The 21,512-nt window shown below is 45.0% G+C and overlaps 1 protein-coding gene across 5 annotated transcripts; it reads right to left on the bottom strand.

Annotated features, from left to right (window-relative positions):
- Positions 1-1,039: 1,039 nt before the first annotated feature.
- LOC134207907 (paired box protein Pax-6-like) lies at positions 1,040-21,238 on the bottom strand. Of its 5 annotated transcripts, none has more exons than XM_062683952.1 (7): positions 21,166-21,206; positions 3,628-3,647; positions 3,334-3,499; positions 3,088-3,286; positions 2,874-3,033; positions 2,478-2,821; positions 1,040-2,420 (listed from the first exon to the last, which is right to left on the bottom strand). In XM_062683952.1, the coding sequence occupies exons 1-7, from the start codon at positions 21,183-21,185 to the stop codon at positions 1,698-1,700; spliced, it is 1,632 nt and encodes a 543-aa protein (XP_062539936.1). In that variant the 5' UTR covers positions 21,186-21,206; the 3' UTR covers positions 1,040-1,697. The 5 variants fall into 5 exon arrangements, with proteins under 5 accessions (XP_062539936.1, XP_062539937.1, XP_062539939.1 ...); XM_062683953.1 differs by having other exon boundaries at positions 2,478-2,818; XM_062683955.1 differs by having other exon boundaries at positions 3,088-3,268.
- Positions 21,239-21,512: the final 274 nt, after the last annotated feature.

Below are 21,512 nucleotides of genomic sequence, written 5' to 3'. Positions count from 1 at the left end.
TCGATGATGACCCTTGTTTCGCCTCCACTATCGGCGAAGAATCTGGCGTCCAGGCCAGTGATACCGATCCTGCTATCAACCTTAGATCTTAAGTATTTGACCTACAAAGCAAGACCATGCTGAGGGTGGCTGGGTTCGATTTCCGGTGCCGGTCTAGGCAATTTTCGGTTTGGAAATTGTGTCGACTTCCCTGGGCATAAAAGTATCATCGTGTTAGCCCATGATATACGAATGCAAAAATGGTAACTTGGCTTAGAAACCTCGCAGTTAATAACTGTGGAAGTGCTTAATGAACACTAAGCTGCGAGGCGGCTCTGTACCAGCGTGGGGATGTAATGCCAATAAGAAGAAGAAGAAGTAGATTTAAGCACACTATTGAATTTGAATGAAATCCTTTCATTGGTGGCCGGTATGTTGCGTTCACCGCAATAAAATTAGAAAAATATTGAAACGATACTAAATTGCCATTTCATAGCGCACTTTTACCATTCCCACGCTGCACATGTACCCTGCAAAAGACACAAAATAGCAATAGCCCAACAGATAAACCTCGAAAAAGCCACTTCTACACAGCCCACATTTTAAATGGCCAGTCAGTTTGTTACCGTCCCTCTGCACTGAATACACGCGATTGTATAAAAAGTGTTCTATCTCTACCCGACCGAAATCCAGTGAGCTAGTGACCAGTGACCTAATTTCGGATCAGTCCGTTCAGTCGTTGTAGGCATAAAGCCGTCGGAGAGGATTCCGAGGCGCGGACACCTCTATTTTGTGACCAAATTATTTCTGATTTCTACAATTAATCAGCTAGAGCTAGCCACCTGTAAATTTCTTGGGTCACGAACTACAAATGCGGTTTATGGACAAAACTTATATGATTATTATGTGACTTGCGATGGATCAGCTAATTCACTTTGCCTCAAAATCTTTTTCTTAAATTTTGAGTGAATTATATTTATGATGGGCCAGCATAACAACCTTTGCCAAAGCTTTACCCCAAGTCAATTCTCATTATTTTCAACAGACTACAAATGCGATCTACTTCTCAAGTTTTTAAAATTGATTTCATTTCACTTCAATAATAATGTGCTACAATTTATTGTACATTTCAGTTTCTCCAGTTGACCTGCGATTGCAATAGTACGTCATTATATTGTTCTAGAAAGAGATGGTCCGAATCATCATTTGTGTTCGCCTCTCGTGGTTCACAATCCAGCACATCTCATATAATTAAAATATTTTCAAATTTTCCTAACACGTTCGCCCACCCTCTCGGTTCCAGTAATGTTTGTAATGTTGTTTCACAGCATCATACTCTAAAAATCGTACTAATTGGTTAGACGCAAAAATAATACTTTCAATACCACATTTGCAAAGATATATGTTTGTGTGTATGCGTGTGTGTTTGTTTCTGTTTATCATAAGGTATAATAGCTAATACGGACAACCATCACTTTTAGCATTAAAAACTGATCACGTTTGTGTTTCATTTAGTAATAGTTTCAATAATAGAAATATTTTCTGTCAACATTTAGTTATCATGATTCGATATCAAGATTCTCAGTAGATCGCACCACAAATACTGTTATGGCTTGTTTGTTATCATTATCATCACCATCATCGTCATCGTCTTGCATCAGTTATTCAAACGAATCGGGGAAGCCTTCGGCTGCGTCAAAGCCCCGCGACGCCTACCATTAACTCTTGTTCCAGTCCAAGGTCGACTGGAAGCTAAGGACGCCATTTGTCGGCAGGTTGTACAGCTGATTCTTCAGGTACATCCCGTTGTACGACTGATGATGGTGATGGTGATGATGATCGGCTGCCGCTGCCGCAGCCACCGAGTACGCAGCCGAGTGGTGCATGTTGGCTGCGGCTGCGACGGCTGCCGACGACGCCGAATAGGCAAAGTGATTGTACAGGGACTTATCGTCCGAGGTAGGTACGTGAGAGAAACCGCCATTGTTGGAGAGAGCCACCGCGTCCATCAGGCTCGGCTCGTGCAGAGATCCGGAAGATGCTAATCCAGGGCCACTTCCGCCGCCACCGCCTCCACCGGACGAGCCCGGAGTTACCGATCCTCCGGAGCTACTGCTGGGGAACAGTTTGAACGACATGGGTGAATGCGTTTGCGGCTGATGGGACTGCGGTGACTTCAGTGGATCGAGGTTCTGGAAGCCGGTCGGTTCCAATGGGTACGTCTTGCTGAGATAGTTGCTGTTCGAATCTTCAACGCACATGTTGGAGTCGTAGACATGAGAAACCAGAGGAGATGTCAGATTCATGCACGATGAAACAGCGGATGGAGGCTGGGCAGTCGCTGCCGACACGGAAACAGCGACGGAAGATCCCTCGGAGGCAGCTTGTGATCGTTGTTTCTCCTCGCGACGCCATTTGGCGCGACGGTTCGAGAACCAAACCTGAAACGGGATGACGTTAGGAAACACGCATAGAAGATAAGTTGAATAGCGGATTACTTGAATTCTCGCCTCAGGTAGATTAGTTTTGGAAGACAACCGTTCACGGGAGAATACGTCCGGATAATGCGTTCGTTCGAATTCCTTCTCCAGGTACTCGATTTGATCTACGGTAAACGAGGTCCGATTGCGTTGAAGTTTGCGCTTGAGGCTGAGCCTCTCCGAGTCCGAATCAAAGCCAACAGAGGACGGTGGTTGTGCGGAAGGCGGTTTGTTCCCCAAACCAAGACCTCCCCCACCTCCGCTTCCTCCACCTCCGCCACCACCCACCGGAGAATCCAAATTCGTAAAACAATGCTTCGCAAAGGGACTCTTATTATCTTCAGCTTGTGGTTTCATATCTGCTGGAATGAGGAGAATGCTGATGAATATGTTTTAATTGGGTTTTGAACTTACCATTATCTGCGTATTTGTAGTGAACAAAAGGCGAACCGTCGTTCAACGGCTTAGTTGATAAATAATTTGAATCATCGGATGAGGATTCTTGCGCATGTGGCTTCTTACTAAATTCCTTCTGCGCGGCCAAATTTCTTAAAACACGATTTATGGATGAAACCTAAAAATATTTGAATTGTCATAACGTCATATCCCTAAAAGTATTCGATCTCACGCTTGGAATATTTTCCGGAGTGCAGATGCGTTCGTTCAACAATTTATCCCGAATCTCCCACGCAAAAATGTTCGGACAGTTCTGCTTGAACATCGAAATCCTGTTGACCACCTCGGGCGTAGCCACGCGAGGCTTCGATCCACCAATCGCTCGCGGTCGGATACTTCCAGTTTCATAATATCTACAAATATCCACGGAACTGCTCCTAGTTCTTCGGGATTTCTATACTCATCGTGTTCAACTCACCTTCCCAGTATTTTACTCACGCATCCGTTCGATACCTGAAGAATCCGCGAGATGTCGCATGGTCGCGCTCCGGCATGGGCGAGCTCGACGATTCGCTGCCTCGTCGAGTCCGGCAGAGGTCTTCCGCCGACGAAGACGCCACCCAGCTGGTTGATGCCGCTGTGGCCTACGAAATCATCAAACATCGATTAGATTCTCTATTTCAGTCAGATTATTTTAAAATTGATGCAAAAATGTATAACCCAAAACGTGAACTCAAAGTAGAATAGGTTACTCCAATTTAGAATAGGTTACCTTCGTTTTTGTAGTCCATGCTAATTATCCACGATCGATCAGATTTTCAAAAAGGAATAGAAAGAAAATGCAAACTCCATCAGAATCACAAATTCGGCGGAAAATCGTTCCGTCTCAAACCAAACCAACTAAGGAATGAAGGCACTTGCGAGCATTCCGGTGAATGCGCCAGAACAAAACCATCCCATCCCATACCTCAAGGAATGGAAAATCAGTCCCCGTTGCTGGAAAATACTTACGCTGGAAATGGTTCCGGCCATTAGCGGAACGGGTGCCACGTGTCTGCGTTTGAGCAGCATTTTGCTGAATTCTACACACCCAACTTCCCGACGCTGCTGTGTTGTAAATGTTGTAAATTTTGTAACGAGAGAGGAAAAGAAAGAAAAGTAAGGACTCAACCATCAAAGCATGCCATGTCTGCGGTGGACAGATGATTTCTCCCTTTGATTCGGATGCTCGAGCACGACGCGGGTTACTACGACCGGTGCGGTGTGGTGCCAATGCGCTTCGCACTGGCCCCGATCGTAGCAACGCGTGGCGGCGCCCCATCCTGGCGTAGCATGGCATGCTCTTGTTGTTGGTCAACAGGTTGCGGAGGGAGCGTGGAAGGGTGCCTAACGTAATCGGCAAACATCTTTCATTTTCACACTTTTTTTTCGGCAGTGTGTGCGCTTCTCGGGGGAATTCATCTGTTCGAATATTGCGGGGGTGTCCTTCATCAGCAATTCGTATTATGCTCATAAATATGTACATTCTTGATAGCAGTAATAACATTAGAGGATAATAGAGAATCGAGATTATTTGTACAAGCAACGAATTTAAGTTACCTCAGTGGATATGGTTCTCGCCCAAAACATATACACAATTGAGTCAGATGACACATTGATTTTTGATGAAGTACAGTGATTGGTGATAGTACTCAGTATTTTAATACATATTAACATTCCGGTTTCACTGCAAATGCTTTCAATGTTTGATTCATCATAAACAAATCCATCGGAGCTTAGTGAAAATTCAGTAGAATAATCTAATTCATTTTTAGTTTTCTTTTTTTTTTTAGTCTTTATTGAGGTGTTTTTTTAATCTATAGACTAAGTTTTCTATTTATGTTTAAGAAATCGAAATCTTAAAGTTTTATTACGCTGTAGGTGGAAAAATGTTCTTGGACTATAGCTTCCAACAGCAGTTTCAACAACTTTTGAAAACTTGTATCCTGGATTTTTGTAACATGAACATAGTAAAACAATAATGAGCTCATGGATACAAATGCAGGAAAATTTCAGGACGAATTAGTAATTCTTTAACGATATTCTGGGGAAATTCATTGCCCAGAAAAAAATCTGAAATGTTTTCTGTATGAACTCATGGAGAAATTTTAGAGGGATACCCTGGATACATTTCAATGAGACTTTATCAAGGAATATCTTGGAGAAAAAATTTCATAGGAAAGACGGGATAGTTACGTAAAAAAATCCGGAGGATTTCTGGATTTCGGAAAGATTTGTGGAAGAGTAACCGGATGAATATAGGAATTTCCCATAAAAAATCTATTTTTCTGGTGTATTTTTTAAAGGAATTTGAGGCTAAAAACCTGGTACAATTTTCTTAGGCATACGCAAAATAATGTTCGAAGGAATTTGCAATAGATTTCCCATAGAAATTTTCGAAGAGCTTTCAAAGTAATTTAAAGCAATTTCTGAACTTCAGAAGTAATTATTGAAAAAAATCCAAGACGCAAGTCACTGAAAACACCTGGAGTAAATTCCGGAGGAGTTCCTGGAGTAACTTCCGAAGAGAGAAATTCCGGAAGGAACTTCCAGAGAAGTTCTGAGGAAATATCGGAAGGAACTTCCGGAGGAAATCCGGGAAGAACTTCCGGAGGGATTCTGGGAGGAATTTCAGAACAATTCCAGGAGAAAAATCCAGACGAACAACCGTAGGAACTCTGGGAGAAACATCCGGAGGAATTCTGTAAGGAACTTCCGGAGAAATTAGAGGAGGAACTTCCGGAGGAATGCCGCGAGGATCTTCAGGAAGAATCCCGGAGGGAACTTCCGCACGAATTCCGGGAGAAATTTCCATACGACTTCTGGAAGGAACTACCAGAGGGATTCCATGAGGAACTTCCGGAGGGATACCAGGAGGAACTTCCAAAAGAACATCCGGAGAAATTGGAGGAGGAGCTTCCGGAGGGGTTCCTGGAGGAATTTTCGGAAGAATTCCGAGAGGAACTTCCGGAAGAATTCGAGAGGAACTTCCGCACTAACTCCGGGAGGAATTGCCGCATGAATTCCGAGAGAAACTACCATGAGGAATTCCATGAGGAACTTCCGGAAGAATTCTGGGAGGAACATACGAAGGAATTCAGGTAATTCCAAAGAAAAGGACTTCTCAAGGAATTCCAGGAGAAATTCCCGACGGAATTGCAGAAGGAACTTCCGGAAGAATTCCAGGACAAACTTCCGGAAGAATTCAGGTACGAACTTCCAGAGGAATTTTGATACGAGTTTCCGGAGAAAATACGGGACGAACTTCCGGGACGTAATTGCGGATGTATTCTTGAATTAACTTCCGAAGGTATTCCGAAAGGATTTCCGGGAGGGATTTCCTTAGGAATTGCGGAAGAAACTTCAGGAGGGATTCCGGGAGGAATTTCTGAAAAAAATCTGGGAGGAACATCCGGAGAAATTCCGGGAGCAACTTCCGGAGGAATTCCGGGAGGAACTTCCGAAGGAATTCCGGGAGGAACTTTCGGAGGAATTCCAGCAGGAATTTCCAGAGGAATTCCGGCAGACATTTATGAGGAATTCCAGGTGATATTTCTGGAGAATTCCGAGAGGAACTTCCGGAGGAATTCCGGGAGGAACTTTCGGGAGGAACTTCCGGAGGATTTCCGGGAGGAACTTCCGGAGGAATTCCGGGAGGAACTTCCGGAGGAATTCCGGGAGGAACTTATGGAGGAATTCCGGGAGGAACTTCCGGAGGAATTCCGGGAGGAACTTCCGGAGGAATTCCGGGAGGAACTTCCGGAGGAATTCCGGGAGGAACTTCCGGAGGAATTCCAGGAGAAACTTCCGGAGGAATTCCGTGAGGAACTTCCGAAGGAATTCCGGGAGGAACTTCCGGAGGAATTCAGGAGGAACTTCCGGAGGAATTCCGGAGGAACTTCGGAGGAATTCCGGAGGAACTTCCGGAGGAATTCCGGAGGAACTTCCGGAGGAATTCCGGGAGGAACTTCCGGAGGAATTCCGGGAGGAACTTCCGGAGGAATTCAGGAGGAACTTCCGGAGGAATTCCGGAGGAACTTCCGGAGGAATTCCGGGAGGAACTTCCGGAGGAATTCCGGAGGAACTTCCGGAGGAATTCCGGGAGGAACTTCCGGAGGAATTCCGGGAGGAACTTCCGGAGGAATTCCGGGAGGAACTTCCGGAGGAATTCCGGGAAGAACTTCCGGAGGAATTCCGGGAAGAACTTCCGGAGGAATTCCGGGAGGAACTTCCGGAGGAATTCCAGGAGGAACTTCCGGAGGAATTCCAGGAGGAACTTCCGGAGGAATTCCAGGAGGAACTTCCGGAGGAATTCCAGGAGGAACTTCCGGAGGAATTCCAGGAGGAACTTCCGGAGGAATTTTAGGAGGAACTTCCGGAGGAATTCCAGGAGGAACTTCCGGAGAAATTCCGGGAGGAGCTTCCGGAGGAATTCCGGGAGGAGCTTCCGGAGGAATTCCGGGAGGAGGAATTCCTGGAGGAACTTCCGGAGGAATTCCTGGAGGAACTTCCGGAGGAATTCCTGGAGGAACTTCCGGAAGAATTCCTGGAGGAACTTCCGGAGGAATTCCTGGAGGAACTTCCGGAGGAATTCCTGGAGGAACTTCTGGAGGAATTCCTGGAGGAACTTCCGGAGGAATTCCTGGAGGAGCTTCCGGAGGAATTCCTGGAGGAACTTCCGGAGGAATTCCTGGAGGAACTTCCGGAGGAATTCCTGGAGGAACTTCCGGAGGAATTCCTGGAGGAACTTCCGGAGGAATTCCTGGAGGAACTTCCGGAGGAATTCCTGGAGGAACTTCCGGAGGAATTCCTGGAGGAACTTCCGGAGGAATTCCTGGAGGAACTTCCGGAGGAATTCCTGGAGGAATTCCGGGAGGAACTTCCGGAGGAATTGCGGGAGGAACTTCCGGAGGAACTTCCGGAGGAATTGCGGGAGGAACTTCCGGAGGAATTCCAGGAGGAACTTCCGGAGGAATTCCAGGAGGAACTTCCAGAGGAATTCCAGGAGGAACTTCCAGAGGAATTCCAGGAGGAACTTCCAGAGGAATTCCAGGAGGAACTTCCGGAGAAATTCCAGGAGGAACTTCCGGAGGAATTTCAGGAGGAACTTCCGAAGGAATTCCAGGAGGAACTTCCGGAGGAATTCCAGGAGGAACTTCCGGAGGAATTAAGGCAGAAACTTCCGGAGGAATTCCTGGAGGAACTTCCAGAGGAATTCCAGGAGGAACTTCCGGAGGAATTCCTCCGGAAGTTCCTTCCGGAATTCCTCCGGAAGTTCCTCCCGGAATTCCTCCGGAAGTTCCTCCCGGAATTCCTCCGGAAGTTCCTCCGGGAGGAACCTCCGGAGGAATTCCGGGAGGAACCTTCAGAGGAATTCCGGGAGGAATCTCCGGAGGAATTGCGGGAGGAACTTCCGGAGGAATTCCAGGAGGAGCTTTCGGAGGAATTCCGGGAGGAACGGGAGGAACTTCCGGAGGAATTCCGGGAGGAACTTCCGGAGGAATTCCGGGAGGAACTTCCGGAGGAATTATGGAAGGAACTTCCAGAGGAATTCCGGGAGGAACTTCCGAAGGGTTTCCGGGAGGAACTTCCTGGGGAATTCCAGGAGGAACTTCTCGAAGAATTTCTGGAGAACCTCCAAAAGAATTTCGAGAGGAATGTCAGGAGGAAATCCGAGAGGAACTTCCGGAGAATTTCCGAGAGAAACTTTCGAAGGAATTCTGGAAAAATTCCGGAGGAAATGCGGAAGAAACTTCCGGAGGAACTTCTGGAGAAATTCCGTGAGGAACTTCCGGAGGAATTCTGGTGCGAACTTCTGGAGAATTCCGGGAACTTACGGAGGAATTCCGGGAGGAACCTCCGGAGGAATTCCAGGAGTTACTTCCGGATGAATTCCGGAAGGAACGTCCGGAGGAATTTCTTTGGATAAAATCCAGTGACAACCTTCGGCAACCAGACACATAATTTTATGAAAAAATCACAGACAACAGACGTTGAATAAAACATGAACCGTTCACATTGAAAAAAAAAAAAACACTTGCCGCGGGCGCTGCTGATTCCACAAATAAACTATTTATTAAATAATTATTAGTAATTAAGTAAATTTTGGAGGAATTATTATTTTCGAGTTAATGTCATATTCGGGGTATTGTTATATTCGGGGAAACGTACGTTATTTGTAGGGGATATTAGAGATGGTCGGGTTTGGAAAATTAAAACAATGTCGGGTTCGGGTCGGGTACGGGTTTGTGAAATAAAGTATTGATTAATTTTTATTCGTTTCTCGTAATTTTAAGGCTTGTTCGTTGTTTGGGCCTATACCCTTTTGAGTGAAAAGAGAAATATAATATCTTAAGTTTGTGTTTTTCGCCAAAAAAATAATTCGGGTTCAGCTCGGGTTTAAGACTGCAAAAACTGTCGGGTACGGGTCGGGTTCGGGTTTGATAAGATTTTTCATTCCGGGTTCGGGTCGGGTCCGGGTTTGAAAGGAATTTCTAAATCGGGTTCGGGTTGGGTTCGGGTTTACAAAATGTGAAACCCGACCATCTCTAGGGGAAATGTCACGTTCGAGGAAAAGTCATTTTCAAGGAAACTTCATACCCGCGGATTTTTTTGAGGAATATTCGAGGAGTTTTCATTTTTATGCGAAATGTAATTTCCGGAGAAATGTTTTTAAGGATACGATACTTGCGGAAAACGTTATTTCCAGGAATCTGTTTGTTTGTAGTTTTTCAATTGGAAAAATTGGTTCCCGGGGAATTTCAAAACCTCAAATAACCTAACTAAAGAATGCGAAATTTTAAGTATGTCCAACGTCCGACATGCCTATCGTACTTGCACCTGCACCTCACTCCTCCTTTACACCTCCCCCTTTTCCGTTCAACTCCATCTATAATCGACTGCTAAGGATAAAGGATATATGTTGTAATTTATGACTCTATTGACCCTCCCATCCATTATAAAATCGTCTTACGACAGAAAAAAAAGGGGTCCAAATTGGGTGGAAATCGATTGAGGGACAAAAGATCGTTTACTAAACAATCCCCCCCTGCCCCCTTTTCTACACCGAACCGGCGATTGTTAGATTTTCTAACAATTCTATATAAGAATCTACCAAAACCTGTATAAGAACTGGGCATATGCGAAATTGTTAGATTCTTATACAAGTATTGTACATTTTCGCATATGCCCAGTTCTTATACAGGTTTTGATATTTGTTTATACAGAATTGTTAGAAAATTTAACATCCGCCTGTTGGGTGTAATGACTTTTTCAACCCCACACATCCCTGGGGAAAGATAATGTGTGTTCCAAATCTGGTTTTTTTCGGACCTGGGGTAAAAAATTACTATGATTTTATTGTTCCCCTCCCCCCTTATCCTCCCCCTTTTCCAATTGCCCTACCATCCTCTGAGCATCCTCTGAAGATAGTGAATGTGTGTTCCAAATTTGTTTGCAATCGGTCAAGTGGTTCAGAAGTACTTTGCGAACATACATGCATACATTCATAAATTGGTTTACACTGTTTCATTGTTTCAATTTTAAAAACGAATTCGACATGAGATTGCGCGGGTGAACTCTCAGATGCAACAAATTGACATTAGTATCTTTACTATAATTAATGATATTAGTGTTTTACTTCTGCGTGAAGTCAACAAAATGTTAACAAAATCGCCTAAGTGGTTTTGAGAGTTTATTATATATTTATAGAGGTTCTGTGACTGGTTGAAAAGCCTTAGGGTAGGCAATTAAATGTGTAGGTTTCAGACACAGACATCGCACTATTGATGCTAAATGGCACAGGTTGGGTTAGGTTCGAAATTCTGAGCAAAATTTAGCTATGAATATAGCAGACTGATTGCCGTAGTTTAAATGCCATATGCCAAAAAATACATCGACGGGATATAACTGATGGACCAAAGTTTCATATGAAAGTCAAATCCCAGAATGCCTCTTGGAGCTTTTCTTTCCAAGCGATAGCTCTCCATTCCCATACAGTTGACGGTTAGTTGTTTTTGACGGCAACTTGTTTCTTGTTACTGAAGTATACGACACTCTGACGATCTGAACATCTTTTGTAGGGATGCCAGCTTTAGGCTTGGTTATCACTAATTGTTTATTTTTTACGGATAAACGCAATCGTGAAATGGAGTTAGCACGTTGTGCATGTATGCTTATTGTTGCGTCTTCATTAGAGTTGGTAATAAACACCACCAATTTATTTTCTGCATTCATTCTGTATCCATATTCGTAGGTGTTCACAAATCCTTCAACGTCATTCATCGGAAGCGAGCATACTGTCGTCCAAATGTCTCCGTTTTTTCTGCAACAGTATATAATGAACAACCCGGTTCTTCGACATGTGATACGGAGTGGGATACTTGCTGTTTAGCATCGTTCGAATGTTCTTGGTGTGTTTCCATGACTTTCTTGATGCATATAGAGGGAATGGCATTATCAACACTTGTTGTATCAGTGTGACACATCAGAGGACTGTGGATTGCTACAGTAGGACCACTCACTCTCTTCTGGTTTATCGAAGTAAACAATTTTGGATTTTCCAGGCTTCACAGTAAATAGTCAATGAATTAGCATTCGATATTCAATTAAAATTGACTGAATTTGACAAGCAAGAATTCATTTATTTAGTTTACATCTAAACAGATAGCACTGAATCAACAACAAGTAAGAATAGTTTTAATTTATTTCTATTTAAAGAAGAGTAAGATCGATTGAATGCTGCGTTTACTTGTAAGGTCCAAATATGTACATGAAAATAACTTTTAACAAGCACAACATATTTTCATCTGTGTTGGGTTTCGAATTGACTTTTGAATCATTTCATCGCGCTTTGAGAGCTCTTGGCTTGCCGGTCTGGACGATCTTTCGGCGGCAGTGAAAGATTGTACAACATGAGGATTATTTAATCTTCATTGTTCCTAAATTTACCGCAGGTTCCAATTCATCGCGGTTTCTCTGAAATCGTTGTAAGTGGTCGTCTTCTTTTCTGCGATACCATGGTGGTCTGTCTCGGAACAAATCGATAGAGGATTGAACACGTTTATCGCCTGGCAGTTATCATGGTTCTGTATAGTGGTGAAACCTTTTTGCCATGCTGGTCGGGTCTCGGAAGCCGCCGGATGGCTTTTGATAGATTCCAGTGCCTGATTGTTGCCTTTCTCGTATAGCAAAGTTGTACCAAGAGGCTATAATTTCACTCCAAAATCGAACTTTTTATAGAAGTCACGGAGACCTCGGATACAGGGTGTAAAATGAAAATTTCAAAATTGAGGACCGTCACGAAATCATGTGAGATTTTGAACGTCAATTCGATGAATTTTTAAGATTCATACATCAATCGATTCGGAAATTCGCCACCAATTTGCCAGTTTTATTAAAACTTTTGATTATCAACAGTAAATGTATCGGACCATTTGGGCAGGGCCCGTTAAATTTGCATGAAACGCTTCAAATCATTCAATCGCCAAAATGTAGGCGATTAAATTTGAGAAGAATTAACCACTCTAAGGCGACTCGAATCCATCAGTAACAAGGTAACAAATTTTCTTATAATATTCATGCACTACATTCCTCAATGGCACCAAACTGTTTTAGGGGTCGTACACTAATTACGTAAGAACTTATGAGGGGAGGGGGGGTCTGCCATTCTCGTACGTTCCATATAAATAAAAAATGGTTTGTATGGGGAAAATCTTGCATGGGGGGAGGCGGAGGTTGAAAAACCCAGAAAAATGCTTACGTAATAAGTGTGCGGCCCCTTACGTAGTTTCCGTCGGGCGGTAGTGTCTTGTACATCCGTTGTATCTTATTGTATAAATATTGAGTAAAAGAAAAAGTATTTATGAAAGGAATGAGAGAATCTATGCTGCACTTTACCTTTGACTGAATTTCCCTTCGACTTCCTTTCGACGAAATGTCATTTGACCAAATGCCATTCGACTAAATATCAATCAACGAAATGACCCAAAGCCGACTACGATGAAGTATTGGCAAAATAGCATTGATATCATGGGTTTTGAGCTTGTTCCATGCTATCGATGGTATTTCACCATCAGTGTCTATTATTTTGCTATTTCCGTAGATATTTAATTTATCTATAACCCACCAGGGTTTCGTCCTCTGCTGATTGAACTTCGTCACGTCCACTGAATTAGAGTTGTGCGCCGCCAAAACTTGTCACGCTGATTCAAATTCGAAGAAGTCCGCAGAATTTCCCGATAGATATCCCCAACTCATCACGTTGAAACTGATTTTTTTGGGAAAATACCAATGATTTTCTTTAAAAAACTAATAAGAACTTCGAGTGCAAATTCTGAAGGATTTTCCGCTTTTTTATAACTTATAGCACGACACCGTGTTTTAGAATTTCCGTTGAAATCCAAAGAATTTTTCATTGAAAATAGAATTTTTGAACGAAGAAGGGTCGTTTGATAAATAGCCATTTGGGCGGAAGCCAAACGTTGTTTGGTCAAATATGATATTTGACGGAACAAACCACTTGGCCGAAGCCCATGTAGCCAATTTTTCGCCAAAAATGTCATTTGGTCGAAAGGTACATGCTGTCGAAAACGTCGTTCGGCTGAAAAAATTCGTTGGCCGAATAGCTCAATTTTTCGAAATGGTCCACGGCAATTTCAGCTAAATGATCTATTCGGCAAAACTATTTTCGCCGAATAACTTTCGACCAAACGACAGCCATTTGGCTAAAAAGATCTTTAGACACATTTGGCCAAAAATGTCATTTAGCCGAAATGGATATACGACCGAAATTATCGTTTGGTCATTTGGCCGAAAAAGTGCGTTGATCGAAATGGCCATCTGGCTGAAAGGCCATTTAGTCGCATGATCCATTCGGCCAAATGGCCTTTTCTGTCAAACGACCATTTCGGCCAAACAACCTGTTAGAGACAACGATTTTTCCGGCAATTTTTGGTCCAGCCATTCTTCATTTATAACCGTTCCGTCGAATGATTTTCGGCCAAACGACCCATTCCCATTTTTAGTAATTTTCTGAAGAATTTTCGAAGGATTTCCTTTGAGCAAAACAAAGAATGTCTCGTACAAATAAAAAAAAATGTACAAAAATTGCGAAAAACAAAACAGGTTTTCGTAAAAAAATTAATTAATTTTATTTTTGATGTCATATTGTCGATAAAGTAGTTTCGCAGCAATTTCGTTAGTAAAAACAACCATGAATATTGTTGTTTTGATGTACTATTTGCAGGGTTTGTTCCATTTGTTCCATAAAGGTTTCTCTTGTTTGCATTGGTGAAAGCACAAAAGTGAGGAAACAAGCAAATCAACTTTTCGCGGCTCTTACAGTGAGGGATAAATAGCTATCTCTCATCAGGTCTCTTTTCTTTCCCACAAAATGGTTTCTCGGTGAAAATCTGCGTGAGTGAGCATCCTCTGAACATTACGATCAATGATTATTTGGAAGCGATAGCTGGAAAGCATGGTTAAAACAAATATGAACGAGAATATAATCAACACTCCCTATTTTTCTGTGAATAAAAATAAGCGTAGCTTATAAAATATATGGAAAACGGATCTGAAAACCAATGGGATTTCCAAAATGTTGGCTGAAAATTTCATTATTCTGTGAAACTTTCCAATTCAGAATATGTTTATTCATCGAGCTTCGTACAGATTTTTTATGAATATTAGAGGCTTCCGAGTCTGTTGTGAGAAAAATGTCGCGCCTCTAGAAAAGAGACGCCTCTTGAAGGAGGCTTCCGAGACCCTTATAGGAGGCTTCCGAGCTCCTTGAAAAGCGGCTTCCGAGCCTCTTGAAAGGAGGCTTCCGAGCCTCTTGAAAGGAGGCTTCCGAGCCTCTTGAAAGGAGGCTTCCGAGCCTCTTGAAAGGAGGCTTCCGAGCCTCTTGAAAGGAGGCTTGAGCCTCTTGAAAGGAGGCTGAGCCTCTTGAAAGGAGGCTTCGAGCCTCTTGAAAGGAGGCTTGAGCCTCTTGAAAGGAGGCTTGAGCCTCTTGAAAGGAGGCTTCTGAGGCCTCTTGAAAGGAGGCTTCCGAGCCTCTTGAAAGGAGGCTTCTGAGGCCCTCTTGAAAGGAGGCTTCTGAGCCTCTTGAAAGGAGGCTTCTGAGGCCTCTTGAAAGGAGGCTTCTGAGCCTCTTGAAAGGAGGCTTGAGCCTCTTGAAAGGAGGCTGAGCCTCTTGAAAGGAGGGCTGAGCCTCTTGAAAGGAGGCTGGAGGCCTCTTGAAAGGAGGCTTCTGAGCCTCTTGAAAGGAGGCCTGAGGCCTCTTGAAAGGAGGCCTGAGCCTCTTGAAAGGAGGCTTCTGAGGCCTCTTGAAAGGAGGCTTCTGAGCCTCTTGAAAGGAGGCTTCTGAGGCCTCTTGAAAGGAGGCTCTGAGCCTCTTGAAAGGAGGCTTCTGAGCCTCTTGAAAGGAGGCTTCTGAGCCTCTTGAAAGGAGGCTTCTGAGCCTCTTGAAAGGAGGCTTCTGAGCCTCTTGAAAGGAGGCCTGAGCCTCTTGAAGGAGGCTTCTGAGCCTCTTGAAAGGAGGCTTCTGAGCCTCTTGAAAGGAGGCTTCTGAGCCTCTTGAAAGGAGGCCTGAGCCTCTTGAAAGGAGGCCTGAGCCTCTTGAAAGGAGGCTGAGCCTCTTGAAAGGAGGCTTCTGAGCCTCTTGAAAGGAGGCTTCTGAGCCTCTTGAAAGGAGGCTCTGAGCCTCTTGAAAGGAGGCTTCTGAGCCTCTTGAAAGGAGGCTTCTGAGCCTCTTGAAAGGAGGCCTGAGCCTCTTGAAAGGAGGCTTCTGAGCCTCTTGAAAGGAGGCCTGAGGCCTCTTGAAAGGAGGCCTGAGCCTCTTGAAAGGAGGCTTCTGAGCCTCTTGAAAGGAGGCTTCTGAGCCTCTTGAAAGGAGGCTTCTGAGTCTCTTGAAATGAGGTTTCTGAGCCTCTTGAAAGGAGGTTTCTGAGCCTCTTGAAAGGAGGGATCTGAGCCTCTTGAAAGGAGGCTTCTGAGCCTCTTGAAAGGAGGCTTCTGAGCCTCTTGAAAGGAGGCTTCTGAGCCTCTTGAAAGGAGGCTTCTGAGCCTGTTGAAAAGAGGATTCCGAGCCTCTTGAAAGGAGGCTTTCGAGACGCTTGAAAGGAAACTTCCGAGCCTCTTGAATGGAGGCTTCCGAGCCTCTTGAAAGGATGCTTCCGAGCCTCTCGAAAGGAGGTTGCCGGGCTATTAAAAGGAGTCTTCTGAGCCTCTTGAAAGGAAACTTCTGAGCCTTTTAAAAGAAGGGTTTTGAGCCTCTTGAAAGGAGGCTTCCGGGCCTCTTGATAGGAGGCTTCCGGGCCTTTTGGAAGGATGCTTCCGAGCTGAAGTGGGGTTTCTGAGCGTCTTGAAAGGAGGTTTCCGAGGCGCTTGAATGGAAACTTCCGAGCCTCTTGAAAGGATGCTTTCGAGCCTCTTGAAAGGATGCTTCCGGGTCTCTTGAAAGGACGCTTCCGAGCCTCTTGAAAGGAGGCTTCTGAGCCTGTTGAAAGGAGGCTTTTGAGCCGCTTGAAAGGAGGCTTCTGATCCTCTTGAAAGGAGGCTTCTGAGCCTCTTGAAAGGAGGCTTCTGAGCCTCTTGAAAGGAGGCTTCCTGAGCCTCTTGAAAGGAGGCTTCTGAGCCTCTTGAAAGGAGGCTTGAGCCTCTTGAAAGGAGGCTTCCTGAGCCTCTTGAAAGGAGGCTTCTGAGCCTCTTGAAAGGAGGCTTCCTGAGCCTCTTGAAAGGAGGCTTGAGGCCTCTTGAAAGGAGGCTTCTGAGCCTCTTGAAAGGAGGCTCTGAGCCTCTTGAAAGGAGGCTTCTGAGCCTCTTGAAAGGAGGCCTGAGCCTCTTGAAAGGAGGCTTCTGAGCCTCTTGAAAGGAGGCTTCTGAGCCTCTTGAAAGGAGGCTTGAGGCCTCTTGAAAGGAGGCTTCTGAGCCTCTTGAAAGGAGGCTTGGAGCCTCTTGAAAGGAGGCTTCTGAGCCTCTTGAAAGGAGGCTTCTGAGCCTCTTGAAAGGAGGCTTCTGAGGCCTCTTGAAAGGAGGCTTCTGAGCCTCTTGAAAGGAGGCTTCTGAGCCTCTTGAAAGGAGGCTTCTGAGCCTCTTGAAAGGAGGCTTCTGAGCCTCTTGAAAGGAGGCTTCTGAGCTCTTGAAAGGAGGGCTGAGCCTCTTGAAAGGAGGCTGGAGCCTCTTGAAAGGAGGCTTCTGAGCCTCTTGAAAGGAGGCTTCTGAGGCCTCTTGAAAGGAGGCTTCTGAGCCTCTTGAAAGGAGGCTTGAGCCTCTTGAAAGGAGGCTTCTGAGCCTCTTGAAAGGAGGCTTCTGAGCCTCTTGAAAGGAGGCTTCTGAGCCTCTTGAAAGGAGGCCTGAGCCTCTTGAAAGGAGGCTTCTGAGCCTCTTGAAAGGAGGCTTCTGAGCCTCTTGAAAGGAGGCTTGAGCCTCTTGAAAGGAGGCTTCTGAGCCTCTTGAAAGGAGGCTTCTGAGCCTCTTGAAAGGAGGCTTCTGAGCCTCTTGAAAGGAGGCTTCTGAGCCTCTTGAAAGGAGGCTTCTGAGCCTCTTGAAAGGAGGCTTCTGAGCCTCTTGAAAGGAGGCTTCTGAGCCCTCTTGAAAGGAGGCTCTGAGCCTCTTGAAAGGAGGCTTCTGAGCCTCTTGAAAGGAGGCTTCCTGAGCCTCTTGAAAGGAGGCTTCTGAGCCTCTTGAAAGGATGCTTCCTGAGCCTCTTGAAAGGAGGCTTCTGAGCCTCTTGAAAGGAGGCTTCTGAGCCTCTTGAAAGGAGGCTTCTGAGCCTCTTGAAAGGAGGCCTGAGCCTCTTGAAAGGAGGCCTGAGCCTCTTGAAAGGAGGCTCTGAGCCTCTTGAAAGGAGGCTTCTGAGCCTCTTGAAAGGAGGCTTCTGAGCCTCTTGAAAGGAGGCTTCTGAGCCTCTTGAAAGGAGGCCTGAGCCTCTTGAAAGGAGGCTTCTGAGCCTCTTGTGGGAGGCTCTGAGCCTCTTGTAAGGAGGCTTCTGAGCCTCTTGTAAGGAGGCTTCCGAGCCTCTTGTAAGGAGGCTTGAGCCTCTTGTAAGGAGGCTTCTGAGCCTCTTGTAAGGAGGCTTCTGAGCTTCTTGTACGGAGGCTTCTGTGCCTCTTGTAAGGAGGCTTCTGCGCTTCTTGAAAGGAGGCTTCCGAGCCTCTTGAAAGGAGGCTTCCGAGCCTCTGGTAAGGAGGCTTCTGAGCCTCTTGTAAGGAGGCTTCTGAGCCTCTTGTAAGGAGGCTTCTGAGCCTCTTGTAAGGAGGCTTCCGAGCCTCTTGTAAGGAGGCCTGCGAGCCTCTTGGTAGGAGGCTTCCGAGCCTCTTGTAAGGAGGCTTCCGAGCCTCTTGTAAGGAGGCTTCCGAGCCTCTTGTAAGGAGGCTTCCGAGCCTCTTGTAAGGAGGCTTCCGAGCCTCTTGTAAGGAGGCTTCCGAGCCTCTTGTAAGGAGGCTCCTAATCCTTTAGCAACGAAGCAACTGAGCTTTTCAGGAAAAAAAAAAGTTTTCATGCCTCTCAAATGAAATCTTTAGATTCTAGATTTTAGTTCAGAAGCATATTATTAACAAAATATGTATTCGATTCGATTCGATATTTTGTTTCGATCAGGTGGATTTCCTTAATTTGTCCATTCGACCTTTTGTCCGTTTGATCTTTTGTCTCGCAGTACACTGTGCTGGTTATAGATGGCAGGATTCAATTGGTTTTGATTTATTTATCGTCATGCATATTGAGTACAAGACAAAGTTTTGAAATAAAAATTTTCACATTTTTCAAAACTTTATCAAAAAGTTTTTATTGGAATTGCAATACATCCGCCATTACGTATTTTGGGCAAGATACCCCTTGAGGACAGCGAAGGTACCACCTCCAGGGGTACATGTACCCCAGATTGAGAACTGCTGATGTTGTGTATCGGCCTTTTTGGCCCGCTGCTTCGGTAGTCCCTGTGTATATTGTAGTTCCAGTTGAGAACCGAAGTGAGCTCTCGCGACAATCGAGTTTTTTTCCCATTTGCTTTTGTCGCAACTGCGTCGTGACTAGTGCGCATGATGGCGCACGACGATGGCATAGATGCGCACTAGTCGCGATGCAGTTGCGACATCAGGAAATAAGGGAAAACTCAATCGTAGCGAGAGCTCACTTCGGTTTTCAACTGGAAGTACAATAGACCCGTGATTCGCGTGCGCGCATAATTTTCATTCAGGAATTTACGGAGGGCGGGCCAGGGCGTCCAGAAGTGGTCCCAGCCAGCGACAACGGCTGTCGCAGAGTATGAATAAAGGCTCCCCCAGACCTAAGCGATTTCATCGCCGCGACGGCGTCAACTAGTCGCCGCGATTCTATCGTTGGGTCGCTGCAGGCAATTTTCTATCTACGCTTCCATACCAATGGCGACAGAATCGCGGTCGCCAAGCGATAGAATCGCGTCACGACTGTCGCGTCGCGTGTGTTTGGGGGAACCTTAATGAATCTCTTAATCAATCCACCATGTCGCCGCCGGTTCAAAGTTGTGCGGCGCACAGGTCTACCTCATCTTAATGTGCTGCTAACTAAATAAGGTCTCTTCGCCTCTTATAAGTTTTAATCCGTTTCGGCGTAGTTGTTAGGAGAGTTTCAAAATGGATTGTAATATTTTAAGCGAAATGCGCGGAAATCCTATTTAGTTGTAACAAGAGGGCTGTATGGTTTATTTTGATTAAAACGCGTATCCCGGCCAGACGAAAATAGCTCAATAATAACAAATCGTGATGTCATAACAAAATGTGATATATGCATGATCTATATAAGGGATAATAGACAATATAGCGATATTTTGCACTGAAATATCATGAAGATATCAAGTTATCATATGCGTAAGAAGTGATCAATATCTCGAGCTATTGGTTTGTTCTTATCCACATAGCAATGCTCGAATGATATTTCGGAACAAAGTTTCGATATTGTAGTTTGTTCTTTTATCTCTTTGGCTAATCAAGTCGTTTTCCTATTCAGTTCATGGCTTCTGCACGGGATTCCGATCTCAACTGTCGCTTTCAGTCGAGTCGAGACACAAATAGGTTCGAATCATACGTATTTTCCTCGTTATGGAATAAATAATTGAATGTCAGCTTGAATTATTTACAACTCAACTGTCTACTATTTTAAGTCTTTCTGTGGTCATTCATGCTGTATTTTGCGAAAAAACGTAAACCGAACAGAACATCTATGCCGAACAGAATTCAAATGGTCACATTTCTTCCACAATATCCTTCACCGTTTGAACACACTGAATCTAAATGCATCTTTCCCATACACATCAACACTACCCACACGCCGAATCGGTATCAAAAGAAAGCATTAAACGTCCCCTTCTCATTATCATCCCTAATGAATCACCTCCTTTTAGCAAAGTCAAAAGAACAACCGTTTAACAATGTTCACTACGGCGACGGCGACAGCATCCACATCTCGTATCAATTAGGGTAAGTGCCGCTTTCCTCGGTGGAAACGGAACACAATGAGTCCGGAAAGGCATGCACGCGCTCACTCGCACTCCGGCCCGCAACTACGCATGTGCACCATTTGAATTCCATTAGCATTGGAGTTTCTGTTCGTTTCACTATTCGATACATCCGATGAAGCATTTCGGAAATTTAAAAACGATCCTCATAAACTGGCGACTATTTTTGCGATCTCGTGTCTAATCGCTCGAACATAATGGGCTGTGGCGAACAGGCAAACCGCAGAAACCGAAGGAATTTACCCCCCTGGATAAGACAAGACAGCGACAAGCGACAGAGAGCGGGTGTAATTCGATATCCTTTCTTGAGGCGAACCTTCTTATGCTAATGTGAGGCTATCCAGCGCGATGATGTCGAGGAAACGGCCATCGCTCACCTCCATTTTTATTCCACTCAGTTCGAATTCTTCTAATGCACTCCGAGAAAACACTAATTTTCTTGCAATAAATGCATAAACCCCATCGCCGAACGCGAGTATCGAACAAGTCCCACAGCACAGCATCCCAAACAGGACGACGGGGACGAACATTGTGTGTGGCTCATGTCTGCCCTCTGCTGCTTTTTGCCTGTTTGCCTGCCAGACCAAATTATCGAGTGCAAATCGGACGTGAAAATCAGTCATGCGGAAAAGGAATCTTTCGGAGCGTTTTCGACCCCGGGGACGAATGGGACCGGGAAAACTGCATCGAAACGCAGTTCCCGGCCCGGTTCCCGTTCCGAACGATCCCGGTTAACCGCCAAAAAGATCGCTGTTTACGGTTCTACGCACTGTTGTTTACCTTGCGTGTATCAGGGCCATTAGCAGTAGGTTGCACCACAATTTCACTACTAGCGAGCGCGGTTCGGCTGAAATGCGCAGGGCTGGATGGGCCCGAACGGAGATGTGGATGGCAACCATCCGCGAAGGAACGGGCGAAACTGACTGCACGGTGTAAGGGGGTGATGGTTCAATATGCTTCCGATAAGCTTTTATCTCTAATATTCAGATTAGGAAAAATACCAACTGTTGGTAACTAAACCTTTTGCCAACATGAAACATAAAAAATAATAAATATGAAACGTAAATACGGATACGGCTTAACTGGAATACATTTGTATGTTCTTTCTTGATGATTGGTGTTCACCA

Source organism: Armigeres subalbatus, chromosome 1, assembly GCF_024139115.2.
Source record: "Armigeres subalbatus isolate Guangzhou_Male chromosome 1, GZ_Asu_2, whole genome shotgun sequence".
In the NCBI taxonomy this organism is placed as follows: Eukaryota; Metazoa; Arthropoda; class Insecta; order Diptera; family Culicidae; genus Armigeres; species Armigeres subalbatus.
This window is presented reverse-complemented; position numbering and strand designations above follow the sequence as displayed.